The sequence below is a fragment of the Notechis scutatus genome, chromosome 16 (genome assembly GCF_049901735.1).
Source record: "Notechis scutatus isolate UNSWTSFEM ecotype Mainland chromosome 16, rNotScu1.2, whole genome shotgun sequence".
NCBI lineage: Eukaryota > Metazoa > Chordata > Lepidosauria > Squamata > Elapidae > Notechis > Notechis scutatus.
The window spans coordinates 7,925,853-7,940,000 of record NC_142024.1 but is presented as its reverse complement, the minus strand read 5'-3'; the positions used below and the strand labels follow the sequence as shown (position 1 = coordinate 7,940,000).

The following is a 14,148-nucleotide window of genomic DNA, read 5'->3' as shown; positions in this document are numbered from 1 at the left end:
CAAGGGCCCGGCGTCTCCTGGGTCCACCCGGACGGCGTGGGCGTCCAGATCGACACCATCACGCCCGAGATCCGCGCCCTCTACAACGTCCTGGCCAAAGTCAAGCGCGAGAGGGACGACTACAAGGGCAGGTGAGGGTCGCCGCGTGGCCTCCTTTCCCTCGAGTGGTGGGGGGGGGAGGGAGGGAGGGGATGCTCACATCCATCCTTCTCTGGGGGGGGTCCCCTATCGGGCCAGGGATCGCTGAGTGGCCTCCTTTCCCTGCGCTGGGGCGGGAGGAAGAGAGACCCCCCTCCTCCTGGGTGGTGGTAGTGGTCCCCGGTTGGGATCTGTAAGGGCAGAGATCGCTGCTTGGCCTCCTTTCCTGCCCTGGGTTGAGGGGTGGGGGAAAAGCCCCTCCTTTCCTGCCTGTCGAGAGATTTGGGGGTGGGGGCGGTGCACTAGGTAGCAAGTCCTCGGGATCAAGGATCGCTGCTTGGTCTCCTTTCCCTCGAGCGGGGGAGGGAGGGATGCTCACATCCATCCTCTCTTAGGATGGGTCTCCTATCAGGCCAGGGATCACTGAGTGGCCTCCTTTCCCTGCGCTGGGGGAGGAGAAGGAAGAGAGACCCCTCCTCTCCTCCTGGGTGGTGGTGATCCCCAGTCGGGGGTCTGGAAGGTCAGAGGTCTCCGCTTGGCCTCCTTTCCTGCCTTGGATACGGGTGGGCGGGCCGAAGAGCCTCTCCTTCCCTGCCTGGCAAGAGATGGGGGGGGCATCCTAGGCTGCACGGGGATCAAGGATCGCTGCTTGGCCTCCTTTCCTGCAGGGCGGAAGGGCGGAAGGAAAGGGAAACCCCCCCCCCTTCTTTCTTGGGTGGGCAAGGGATGTGAGAGAGAGGGTGTGTGTGTGTGATCCCCAAATCAGGCATCCCTGGCTGTAATAGAGAGAGTCCCCAGGATCGGGGGATCGCTGCTTGGCCTCCTTTCCTGTTGCTGGAGTTTAGGAGCCGAGGAACCAGGCTAAAGTTGGCGACGGGTGTGTGTGTGTGTGTCCCGTAAGCCCTACTAGATGTGGGAGAGCCAAGGCCCTGAGAGTCCAAGGGTACCGGATGAAGCAGGGATGGCCTCATTGGATTTTTTTTGGGGGGGGCATTGTGGTTGCTGGACATGGCTGCCTTGTTTACCTCCCCCCCCCTCCCAAAATAAAAGGTGGCAGTGCCTGGACTTTGGGATGAGTGGATGTCCCTGGAATGCATGCGAGGCTTAAAGCCCCTCGGTGGCCTTGGTTTCTCTGCGGATAAGCCCAGGAGGAGGGGAGGGAGGCTGGATGGAAGAAGGGGGAGGGGGGGGGAGAAGGGGCTTCTTCTGGAGGGAAGGAAGGTTGGCTGGCCAGAAGCTTAGAATGGGGGGTGGGGGGAGGAGAAAAAGGGCCTGCAGGAGCCCCTCCCTACAGCCCCAGGCCCAAAGGGGGAAACACCCAGGAATGGACCCGGAACAGCTGGGGAGGAGAAGGAAGTTTAGGGGAGGGGAGAACCCCTTGCAGGCCCACCACAAAAGAGGGTCTGGGGAAGGAGGGAGGAAGGAGAGGGAGGGGGCTGGAAGAGAGAAGGTTTTTTATGGGAGGGCCCCCCCACCCCCAACCAGAGGCACTACAGTGAGAATTGGAGGAGCCCAGCGAATGAGAGGGGGGTTAACGGGGGAGCCTCTCTTCCTGCAGGCCTCTGGGGTGAGGGGAGGAGAGCCTGCTTCCCCCCCCCCCCAAAAAAAACCCCTCGACCCTGCTGAGTTTGCAGCTGCAAAGGGCCGGATGCTCAAGCCCAGGCATTCCAGAGACATCTGGCTCCCACGTTGGGGCTCTGGGCTTGCCGAGTAGCGCCTTGGGTTTCTTCTTAGTCAGTCCTGCTTTTTGGGCTCTGAGCTCAGTGGTGCAGTATTTGGACGGGCAAGCACTGCAAGGGGGGAAGGAAAGTGGCATGCATGCCAGGCCGGCCTCGGGGGGCAAGGCAGGCCGCTCTCCTTACCCGTCCTTTCTCACACGGCTGCACCCCTTTCCCTCTCCCGGTGCAACGCATGTGCAAACCCGCAGTTTTGCGTGTTGTGGAAGGACCCCCCATCTCTCCCTGCTTGGCATTCTTACTCACTGACGTTGGGAAAGTAAGGCCTTTGTTGAAAGTAAGGCTTCCGCTGGACGCCTGAGGAGGAGGGGAACGTTTCCTCCACACCCCCCCCCCCCACTCCAGGCCTTTGAAATCTGGCCTTGTTTCCTATCCTGCTTTGTGTCAGGCCGGAGTGTGTACCGTAATTCTCCTCTTAAAACAAAACAAAACGGGACTCTATAAATATAACGTCTGGAGTGGGAGTCTTGCCTGGCTTCTTGGCTGCCCTTTCTTACCCATCCAGAAAACCGCTTCTTTTCCTCTTTTACTCACGCCGTCTCTCGCTTTTCTTATTCTTCTTATTCTTCTTATGGTCATTGTTGAGGGTCAAGATCCAGGGCCTGGGCTGCAGCAAACTTGGGGTGGGTGGGGTTTGAGAGGGGGATTATAGGTATCTGTAGCCAAAGTTGAGCTGGCTCTTCTCATTCAGGTAAAGCAAAGCTTGGAGCTGTAGGGTCAGCTTCTATGATTGCCAAATTATCTCCTGGGACCCCCCAGGGGCTGCCGGCTCTTCCTCCCTCTGCCGGAGCCAAGGCTGATCTCTGAGGGGTCTTTTCTTCCCTTCTCCAGATTCCCTCTCTCAGTCTGGACCCACCCGGATTTCTGTTCCACCAGAACCACGCACTGATACCGGTTGATCTTGTCCCAGCCTAATTTTTTAACCTGGAATAGATTAGGCTGCATTCGTTGAGACTCGGTTCAAGTGCCGGGGGAGCCCCCTCCTCCCTCCCTGTCTCCGTAGGCATCTCCGGCGTAGCCCTGCAGGGTCCTGAGCCTGGGAGGAGGGGCTTCTCCAGGCAGAAGACCTCCGTCCCCCCATCTGTTATTTATTTATTGATTGATTGATTTGATTTGTCAATTGTTTACAAGATAATAAGTATAAGTGTATACATAGTTGTGAATACATGAGATGGGTACATATAAGAAAAATAAAAGAATAAGAGAAACAATAGGACAGGGACGGTAGGCACGTTGGTGCGCTTATGCACACCCCCTACAGACCTCTTAGGAAAGGGGTGAGGTCAATGGTAGACAGTCTAAGGTTAAAGTTTTTGGGGTTTGGGGAAGAAACTACAGAGTCGGGTAGAGTATTCCAGACATTGACCACTCTATTGCTGAAGTCGTATTTCCTGCAATCAAGTTTGGTGCGGTTTGCTTTGAGTTTGTATCTATTGTGTGCTCTTGTGTTGTTATGGTTGAAGCTGAAGTATTCATTGACAGGTAGGACATTGCAATGTATGATTTTATATGCCATGCTTAAGTCAGACCGAAGACGGCGTAATTCAAGGTTTTCTAGTTCTAGAATTTCAAGTCTGGTGGCATAAGGTATTCTACTCTGAGTGTGTAAGGTCACTGCCCCAGTGGTAACTCTTAGCCTCTTTCTTTGAGAGTGTGTCAGGAGCTTAATGTCACGGGGCTACGATGGGACGGCCAGCCGAGTCCCTAGTGGGGAAAGGCCTTTGACCGCAAGGCCTTCTCCTCCACCATCATTTCTGGAGGATGAAAGGACTGGAAGTCCTCACCTCCAGTCAAGAATCTCATTCAACCACCTGTCCTGCTTTTCTCCACTTTTCTCCTTCATGGAAATGAGCTCTCGATCAGATTTCTCTTTTCCGTGACCGCTTTTTGATCCAAAGGATGCACACCTAAGCGAGGACAGTAACTTGTGTGCAGGGCTGTTTGGATCTTGGGGTGCTGGATTAAATCTCAAATGCGCAGGGTGCCATTTGTTTTTAGATAGTTCTAGTCCCTAGTTAGTGTCGACCTTCTACAACGCTTCCAGTTTCTCATTGTTGAGGAAGTTCTTTGCTTTTTAAAAAGTTCTTCCTAAAAGCCAGTGGCTTTATCTCCAGCCAGGAAGGGAATTATATGTGTTGCAATTCCCAAATTCTCTTAATTGGTTGAGTGTTTATCCAGCAGCCGGGCATTCCTTGCCACGGTGTTGAGGAACTAACTTGTTAATAATCACTGAGCTGGAAATAATTGCTTTTCCCCAAGGTGGTGCTTTGATTTTGACAGATTAATAAAGTCCAGTCGAAGCAGGGCCTGTTCCAAATTGGGTGCAGCTGGAGAGAGAGGGGAAGCTGAAGGGGAAAGCATGACAGAACTAACAAGCCCCTTGTTTTTCCTCGATAAGCATCTTAATAAAAATGTCCTTAAAAGCAATCCCTGAAGAATGTCTGAATCCACTGTAACGAGATTCAAATGTTACACCAGCAGAGACCAATAAAAATAAATCCTTTTCGATACGGGAAGAAATTTCGGCAAAGTTAGAATTTCCTGACCTGTATCCGGAGGAAGGGACTCGCTGGTTTGTTTGTTTTTTTGGGGTGTCTGCATTGCATTTATAATGCAATCTGGCACGTATTAGGCAGTATGTATATTTAAGAATTAAACACTGGTTGTAAACCCCCCCCCCCCCCTGCAGATTTGACTTATCTCGCCTTGTAAAATGAAGGCAGTATGAAAACTTTTTCGAAAAATAATACCGCTTGGCAGGAAAAGTTGTTTGATGTTGCTTATGCTGAATCAAACTGAATCACCTGCGTTTGAAAATATGGAAGTACATTTGAGCCAGTATTATCAAAGACAATTATCCCCTTCTGAATTCAAAGCAATAAACACAGTGGATTTTTCTGAAATAGCTAAAAGGGGCAAGTTATAGAAATCTGCCTGGCTGTTTTTCCTTTCTTTTTTCCTCATTCTGCATGAGGTGTGTTTCATCATCACAAGCCCTATCAAAAGTCATGAAAAGGGACTTGCCCCAATAGACCGGAGCATACAAAAAAAAAAAAAGCACATTTCCGGTGATGAATCAGCTCCAAGGCTGTTTCTGATCTTTGAGGAGAATAAAGACTCGACTTGATTGAGTGAATGAATGAATGAATGAATGCTCCAGGGATAGCCCTCCGTTAATTCCTACTTTTTAAAACTTCTGTGCACTATCTTATTTTTTTTTTTCTGCTAAGGCTGTTGGCTAATTCTACAGTTTTGCACGAGGGAGCAGATTTCTCCGGCACGGCCTTCAATGATATCAGGGCTGATCCGTTTAAAGACGGAAGCTTAGCAAAGAGTCCCTTCCCTCCGACAAAGGGAGCTACCGCTTGGCGGCTGCTTTTTTCATAAAAAGGTGTGAGTCAGAAAAGCGGCTCCCAGGCTGGCTTCGGCCTCCTCCCATCAGATCCCATCTTCTTGGGCTTATCTCCTGGGAGGGAAACTACTGCTAAGAAGGGGAAAGGTGATGGCAGATAAGCTCAGAGGTGTTCGCCAAGCACCTGTGGGAAAGATGGCATGGGTTTATCCTAGAGCAGCACCCAGGTAGATAAGACCGAAGCCTTGCCAGGAAGCTTGCAGAAGCAGCAGGCCAAGGCAGTGGGCTTGGCAGGCCCGGCTGAGCTTCGGCCCCCTCGACCTCCCCACGGGCTGCGGGTTTTCCAGAATGGCCAGGTGCCCGGCGGGAGGAAATGTTCTTCATTGGTCCTGCCTGTTGTACATTTCTTGGGTGGGGACAGGAATAAGCGAAACCCTCTCTTTAAAGACCCGAACTTCAAAGGTCAAAGGTTCCCAGGTGGCCTGGCTCTTGGCTGTGTCGCTTGAAAATTTGGGGAGATGCAACTGGACCCACGCAGAGAAGAGAGAGAGGGAGAGGGAATGCATTCGGCTGGGGAATATAAGATACCTACCGCAGGACCTCCTCGCCCAAAGGGGTTTGATGAAGGAAAGAAGGAAGCAAAACAGAGGTAGTCCTCGACATACGACCGCAGTTGAGCCCCAAATTGACATCGTTCAGTGAGATTTTGCCCCGTTTTACAATTTTGTTAAGCAAATCGCCGCGGGTGTTCAATTAGTAACAAGGTTGTTAAGCGAATCTGACTTTCCTATTGACTTTGCTCGTCAGACGGTCGCAAAATGGGGCCACATGATCTCGGGGCGCCGCAACAGACATAAATGTGAGTCAGTTGTCAAACATCCCAGTCGCATTACGATGGGCCGTAAGGGTGAAAAACGGTCCTGTCACTGTTTCCCCCCTGCGTGTTGTAACTTTGCAGGGCCATTAAGTGAACTGTTGTAAGTGGAGGACTACCTGTCACGAAATGAGAGCGTTGGGAGGGGCCTTCGAGGTCGTCTAGTCCAGCCGCCTGCTCAGGCAGGAGACGCTCTTATCATTTCATACAAACGGTTGTCTGGTCTCTCCTTGAAAACCTCCAGTGAGACAGTGAGAACAACCAACCAACAATGGAACAGGAGTTGTGGGAGCTTCATCCCTGGAGGCTTTCGAGAAGAGACTGGGCTGCCCTCTGTCAGGAATGGTGTAGGGCAGGGGCCTTCAAACTTGGCAGCTGTAAGACTTGTGGACTTCAAGTCCCAGAATTCCCGAGCTAACACGACTGGAGGAGGAATTCTGGGAGTTGAAGTCCAGAAGCCTCAAAGCTGTCAAGTTTGAAGACCCCTGGTGTAGAGTCTCCTGCTTGGGCCTAGATGGCCTGCAAAGTCCCTCCCGACTCCATTTGTCTACCTAAAGCCATTTCGTTGACTTGGAAGGGAATGAACTGGTCAATTAATTGGCAGCTCCTGTGGCCCAGAAGAAGGCACGGAGTCCGTCCACGCGTGGCCCCCCGAAGGGAGCTCTGGCTTTGTTTGGAAGGCACAGTCATGCTCGGATTGTGTCAGCAGATTACAGGGCCAGGAGAAGCCGGAGAGAAGATATTTCTGGCTCTTTAGGGTGGCGTAATCATAGGTTGAAGTGGTCGGAGAGGGCAGCAGTCCAAGCGCTGGACCGCCCGTGGCTCAAGGAAGGAGGAGATGATGCAGCCCTTGGCCGCTGCCCTTCCTTGGGGTTTCAGAGGGACCTGCCAGCCTTCCTGCGTTTTTAATATTCCCAGCGGCCGATTTAGTCCTAAAGGCATTTGGGAGCGAGAAGAAGATTCCTCCCCCGCCTGTGGGGAGTGGGACAGCGTTCAATGGGCCTCTTGAAACTTTTCATCGAGATTTGTGGGGCAGAGTTTTGGTGGCGTTTTGGGCTGCAGCCCCATGGCCAGACCAAGAACCTTCAATATATATATATATGTATTTCCACAACTGTTGTTGTTCCTCCTGCATGGCTCCCTTGTCTGAACACGGCTTTTTCAGATCTTGAGCGAGGGCTGGTAACCGGCGAGCATCCATCTCGGATCTTTTTGTCACAATGCCATCTTGATGATGATGATGATGATTATTATTATTTTCTGGTTAAAAACGCCTCTGCCCCTGCTCTCCCGGAGAGAGAGGGCGGGAAGGAGAGAAATTAAATGGGCCCAGCAAGCCTCTTCCGACAGTCTCCACCAAGTGGGGCATCCGAGAGAAAGGGGCCTGTCTTGTTCCTCAAGAGAGCCGCCTCCCGGTTGCCAGTCGGCAGGGGCTTGTCCTGCGTGCCCATGTCTCGAAAGGGCCATTGGCACTCCCAGGGCAAACGCGGAGCCTGCCACTTGAGCCGGCCGCTGCCCAATCCAGAAGGCAGGTGAAAAACTTCTCAGCTGGGTTCATTTCTTAGAAAATCTGAGCGGCGGTCAGCTCTGACATTCAGATCCTCTTTACAGATTATGGATTAAACAGAGTTGGGAGGGACCTTGTAGGTCATCTAGTCCAACCCCCGCTCCCGCCCAAGCAGGAGACCCTGCACCACTCCTGACAGATTTGCAGTCTAATTTCTTCTTGAAAGCCTCCAGGGATGAAGCTCCCACAACTTCCGAAGGCAACTTCTGTTCCACGGATAGATTGTTCTCCCTCTCAGGAAATTCCTCCTTATTTCCAGGTTGAATCTCTCCCCGATCCGTTTCCATCCATTATTATTCCTTCTCTGGCCTTTTGCCTCCTGTCCAACTTCTCTCAGGAGAGGCCAAGCACGTACAGCCACGCTCTGCCCAGGATGGCTTTAGCAGCCTTGGCTGCGGCTTCGCCACTTTCCGTTCAAATCTGAAACCAGGTTGGGCATCAGAGCCTGGGTTATTAGACCAGCAAAACTGGTTAGGGTGTGAGGTTCAGCCACCCGCCCCTTAGCCATCTTTCTCCCGGAGGAGGAGGAGGAGGAGGAGGCAGGTGTTCAGTCCTGAGTGAGCATTTCACGGGGCAGGTGGCTTCGGGGGGCCCGGGGGGGGGTTATCTCTCTCCCAGCCGGCCGGAAGAGGATGCGGGGATACAGCTCAGCCTGGCAGCTTGTGGGCGGATGTCACCCCAAAGCCAAGGCAGTGAGGACCGCCAGCCTTTGTGTCCAGAACCTGTGCTTGTTTTGAACCCGAGCATCCCACCTCCGGGTGTTTTTCCAGCCTTTAAATGCTCCTTGGGTTTCAGCGAAAGCGACTCAACAGCCCCAGTGCTTGCTTGGCACATGGAACGCCAGCCCCGAGCATCGGGGTTCTTGTAGACCGTTCATGGGTTTGCAGTCTTGTGCCAGGCGCGTGCGGTCATTGTGTGAGAGAAGGGGGCTGATGCTGGAGGCGGCCTGGGCTAGGAGAAATAAGGGGAGGGGGGGAGCTACTGCCCTACTTGGGGGAGAGGGCATTTCAAGGCATGGAAACGGGCTCACTTGCTCCTGTGGAGGAAGCAGCGAAGTGCCAAGGGCTTTCCTGCCACAAAATTGTGCTGTTTGTTTGGCTCTGGCCTGAATTTTGCAGTGATGCCCCTTCTGCACCTAAAAGTTGAGAGAGCAGCGTTGATGCTAGATTGTTGGGACTCTCGATCTCGGTTTACCTGACCGAATGCTCGGATGGTGGCCCTGTGCCCACCCCCCTTTTTTTTCCCCCTTTGAGATTCCCCACATGGCCGCCTGCCCCGGCCTCTCCACGGCCTGCTTCCTTCCAGCGCGCCCGAAATCTTTGCTTCGAATTCAGCCAAAGAGTATTAATGTAATGCAGCTAGTCTGACAGGTAGCTTACAACGTGGCGAGATAGATATTACTTAGGCGAGAAGAAGGAGAAGAAGGGAAAGCAGCTCTCCCAAACACGAGAGTTTCTGTATTTAATTATCTTGCACCCTGGAGCTCTTTTCAGCGAGCTAAATCCTCTGCTCTTCAAATTGCCAGAATAATTACCGCTTTCAAAAGGAAGCCCAGAAAAACTCTGTGTTTTTTTTTACCTCCAGTTATAATAACGACAGCGCTAGAGAAAGCAAAGAATGGCCGCTTTTTTTTTTTGCCACAGATGTTTCATAAGCTTTGCTGCTAATTGTTTTTCCAGGAGGACTTAGATCATCCGAAAGCGGTTAACATTCCCTTCGCTGGGGGATATTTGGGGAGTTTCCTTTTATTTATTTTATTTATTTATGCAAAAAACCTACGTCTGCACCATTAGGGCTGCGAAAGGGAGAGCTCTCAAAGGCTGAAAGGCTGAGCTGGATTCTGGATATAGGCCTGTCGCTCCAGATCGGAGTCTTTCTCCCTAGAAATAGGTTGGGGGTCGTGGGGGTTTCTTGAGGGTCCTGGCTGCCCCTGGGAATAATCTCGAGGGTCTCCCACGGAGCAGGTCCAGGGGTCCTTGAAGCCTGCCAGTCGGAGGGATGCCAAATCTCTTCCTCCCTGCAAAACGGGGACTTACCGTCTTTTCGTTTGTGTTTTAGCTGCTGGTTGGGTTTGCATTCTTAAGCGGGGTGTCGTGAAGCCCTTTGGGAAGAGAAATGCCCTCCCCCCCCCCCATTTTTTTTTTAAAGAAAGGCTAAGAAATAAAACAGCCCGTCTCGTTATTGGGACTTTATAAACCGTTGTTGGGTGCTGGAGGACTTTCTCAGTGTCCAGTTTGAGAAGGTAAATGGAGTTCCCACCCTAAGAAGACCTCATTGAAACTGGATGTAATGAATCTTCCAGCGCTTCCACACACCTCCCCCGCTCGATGCTCGCGTAAACTCTCCAGTTGTGCCATGCCGGCATTTACGCCAGGAGCCGTTCTAGTGCAGCCGGATGTGGCTTTGAGTCCTTCCATGAGGCAAGGAGCTGCTTGGAGAGAGCGGTGGGTGACTTCCAAATACTGCTGAGTCTGGAGCTCGAAGGCTGGCCGGGGGTGGTTTCTTCCACCAGAGGACCCCCTCGCCTTCATGAAGCTCGGCCACCTCTTGGCCAAGGGTACAGGCCGCGCGCTGGGACTCTTGGACAGGCCTGGTGCCAGGCCATTTTGCCACGGGTCCCGGAAGATCCAGATTCCAAGCCGATCCCCGTCCAGTGAACGGGAGGCATGGGAGGAGCAGCCTCATTTGGACCGTTGGCTCAGCATCCGGGACACGACGGGCGACCCAAAGCCAGTTTGCATATTTTATTTCAAGGCAGCTTCTTCGCCTTCAGGAAGGAGATCATTGCCACAGATATAGCAGGGAAGGGTGCCAGCATCTTTCTCCGCTGTCAGCGAAAACTCTCTCTCTCTCTCTCTCTCTCTCTCTCTCTCTCTCTCTCTCTCTCTCTCTCTCTCTTCTCTCTCTCTCTCTCTCTCTCTCTCTCTCTCCTCTCTTTCTCTCTCCTCTCTCTCTCTCTCTCTCTCTCTCTCTCTCTCTCTCTCCCTTCTCTCTCTCTCTTTCTCTCTCTCTCTCTCTCTCTCTCTCTCTCTCTCTCTCTCTCTTTCTCTCTCTCTCTCTCTCTCTCTTCTCTCTCTCTCTCTCTTTTCTCTCTCTCTCTCTCTCCTCTCTCTCTTTCTCTCTCCTCTCTTTCTTTCTCTCTCTCTCTCTCTCTCTTTCTCTCTCTCTCTCTCTCTCTCTCTCTCTCTCTCTTCTTTCTCTCTCTCTTTCTCTTCTCTCTCTCTCTCTCTTTCTCTTCTCTCTCTCTCTCTCTCTTTCTCTCTCTCTCTCTCTCTCTCTCTCTCTCCTCCTCTCTCTCTCTCTCTCTTTCTTTCTCTCTCTTTCTCTCTCTCTCTCTCTTTCTCTCTCTCTCCTCTCTTCTCTCTCCCTTTCTCTCTCTCCCTCTCTCTCTCTCTCTTTCTCTCTCTCTCTCTCTCTCTCTCTCTCTCCCCTCCACTCCTGTCCCAGCGCTCACACTAAAGGTCTTCCGTCCGTGGGGAAAGCAGCCAAAGCCAGGGCCCTCTCGGATTTCTTTGAGCTTAAAGCGCGGAGGTGTGAGTTGCCGTTAAGTCTGGGGCCGAGACAGACCCCACCCGGCCTGCCAGGCTCAACGCTCCCAGCGTCCGGGAGCTTCTGGTTTTCTGACCTGTGCGTTCCACAGATCCCTGAGATCTCTTGGTAGCTTCCACCTTTCCCCTTTGGAGGCAGTTTGGAGGCCAGAATAGATCAGCAGCTGACCAAACAGAATGGAAAGCGAGCACACACACACACACACACACACCCACATCCACACCCCAGCCTGGTCATGCCCTGGCAGACTGGAAAAGAAATGGCTGCCCGGGGGCTCAGACTGGGTTTGCTACCCAAGGAAGCCGTGCCTTCCCTCCCCAAGGCTGCGGGGACACCCCCCTGCCAGGATGTAAGGAGCGCCCACCTTCCAGGAACGAGCCTCGGCTGGTGAATGAGCCTGCCCCGATTTTCTCCCGGGGGTAGGACTGGGAAAGACCCCCCCACCCACCCAGAGAACCCCGGATGGGCAGAGAAAGGGGGCCTTGGACGGCTTCTCTGGCCAAGCTCCGCACTGCTTTCGCCCCGGGGAGGCGTTGGCGCACGAGCCAGGGATTTAATAGATCGGCTGTTCCCATTAAGATGAAAGTGTTTTGCGCGCGGCTCTTCAGGAACCATTTAATTTCTCTCTCTTAATCAGAGCCCTGAGCTCAGGGGGGACCGGAAGGCCTGGTCTGGTCCGCGAGCTCAGCTGGAAGGAGAGAGGCGGGATGGCGGCGAGAGTTGTGGGGAAATGGGCAGCTCTTCTGCCAGCCAGCAACGCCACGTGTGCCTGGGGCACAAGGGCCCTGGGCACGGCAGGGAAGAGGGGGGCCTTGGCTCAGGGTGCTGCCTTTTGGCGAGTCCGTTCTTCCTCCAACCAGCCCGTATTCTCCTCTCCAGCGGAGCCGGGAGAAGAAGAAGGACCCTGGGTTGCCTTCGAGAGTGTCCCGGTGCGGTGGGAGGATGGATCTTGGGCTGTCGGATGGTTCTTCGCTTATGTTTTTCTTCCTCCTCCTCCTCCTCCTCCTCAGCCTCAGAGGTGGATTGGGAGACTTGCCCAGCCTTGTGCCCGTTTGATTGGCATAGATGTGGTACAACAACATGCTTCCGCCTCTTCAACAAGTCAGAGTCTGTCTCTCTCTGTCTCTCTCTCTCTGTGTTTCAGTATCTGTCTGTCTCTTTCTCTTTCCTTTCCTCTCCTCTCTCCTCTCTGTCTCTCTTCTCTTCCCCCTCTCTTCCTCTCTCTCTCTCTCTCTCCTCTTTCTCTGTGTTTCAGTATCTGTCACTTTCTCTCTCTCTCTCTCTTTCCTCTCCTCTCTCACTCTCTGTCTCTTCTTTTCTCTTCTCTTCCCCCTCTCTCTCTCTCTCTCTCTCTCTCTCTCTCTCTCTCTGTCTCAGTGTCTGTCTGTCTCTCTCTCTCTCTCACTTTCTCTCTGTCTGTCTGTCTCTGTATCTCTGCTTGTCCGTTTCTGTCTGTCTCTCTCTCCTCTCCTCTCTCACTCTCTCTGTCTCTTTTCTTCTCTCTTCTCTTCTCTTTCCTTCTCTTCCCCCCTCTCTCCTCTCTCTCTCTCTGTCTCTGTGTCTCTGTATCTCTTTCTCTTTCTCTCTTTCTCTCTGTCTGTCTGTCTCTGTACCTCTGTTTGTCTCTGTCTGTCTGTCTGTCTATCTCCCCCCCCTGTGTGTGTGTCTCAGTATCTGTCTCTTTCTCTCTCTGTCAGCTTTGGAATCTGATGTCACTGAGATCAGCTTTGGAATCGTTATTAAAACCTGCCACTCTCTCTGTCTCTCTCTCTTTCTCTCTCTCTGTCTGTCTATCCGTCTCTGTATCTCTGTATCTCTGTTTCTCTGTTTCTCTGTTTCTCTCTCTCTCTCTCTCTCTCTCTGTGTGTGTGTGTGTGTGTCTTTCTCTCGTGTTGTAAAGACATTCCAGGTGCCCCGGTTGACTTGTGGAAACTTCATGTCCCCTTCTCTTCCAGCCACCCTCAAAAGGCTCCAAGGATGTAAAAAAAAGTCCCCCAACCACTCCGGCCTTGGGGACCCGGCGGGGGAGGGAGAGAGGGGATGGTTCCACGCGAGCGGCGGGCAAGTGCACACGTAGCTCCATTTGCACGAGCGGCGGGCAGACGTGCCCAACCCCTGCGCAAATGGAGCCCTTGTGCCTGCTCTTGCCCACGGCTCGTGCAAGGGGGGATACGCGTGCACGCTCGCTCGCCACTTCCGTGGCCCGGTGCCGAACAGCTGAAGGCTCAGTAGTGGCCCAAGGGTTGAGGACCTCTGATCTAAAGTCGTGGGTTTTTTTGCGGAGTGGGGGGTGGAAAAGCATGAGGCATTTTGTTTAAATTCTTGTCATCCTCTGCAGAGGTCTGGTAGCACCCAGGATCCAGCTGTTCTCCTATCCCAGGGATTTCTTGAAGCGCCTGGCTGGTGTGGGTGGTGGGTTTGCCCCCATTCCGTGTCATTGGGCTGGCTGCAGGGGGGGTCTCTCTGAGCGTGATTTTTTTTCTCCCCAAGCCATCCCTGTGCTCTGCCACCGGATAACCAGCGCTTGGCTCACGGATCGGCAGGCTATTCCGAACCCCGTTTTGATTTGGCAATAACAAATCGTCGTTATTTTTGGTACTCCAAAGCAGGGGTCCCCAACTGCCGGTCCGCGGACCGCTACCGGTCCGCGGAACAAGTCTTACCGGGCCGCTGGTTTGCTGGGCGCCGCCATCTTTTTTTGGTAAAAAAGTGCTTCCGGTGAGCTTTTCCGGGTAGAAAGCTCACCGGAAGCACTTTTTCATCAAAAAGATGGCGGCGCTAAGCTCGTGAGCTTTTCCGGTAGAAAGCCATTTCTACCCGGAAAAGCTCACCGAATAGCATGCCGCCATCTTTTTGACGAAAAAGTGCTTCCGGTGAGGTCACCGGAAGCACTTTTTCGTCAAAAAAAGATGGCGGCGCCCAGTTGATGCCG

The 14,148-nt window shown here is 52.9% G+C and overlaps 1 protein-coding gene across 1 annotated transcript in view; it reads left to right on the top strand.

Moving 5' to 3' along the window:
• The window catches only part of IFFO2 (intermediate filament family orphan 2), a 28,651-nt gene that overhangs the window by 494 nt on the left and 14,009 nt on the right, over positions 1–14,148 (top strand). The window contains 1 exon segment of the mRNA XM_087944802.1: positions 1–131. This exon segment is cut by the window's left edge and continues 184 nt beyond it. Within this exon segment, the coding sequence (XP_087800928.1) occupies positions 1–131 (131 nt within the window).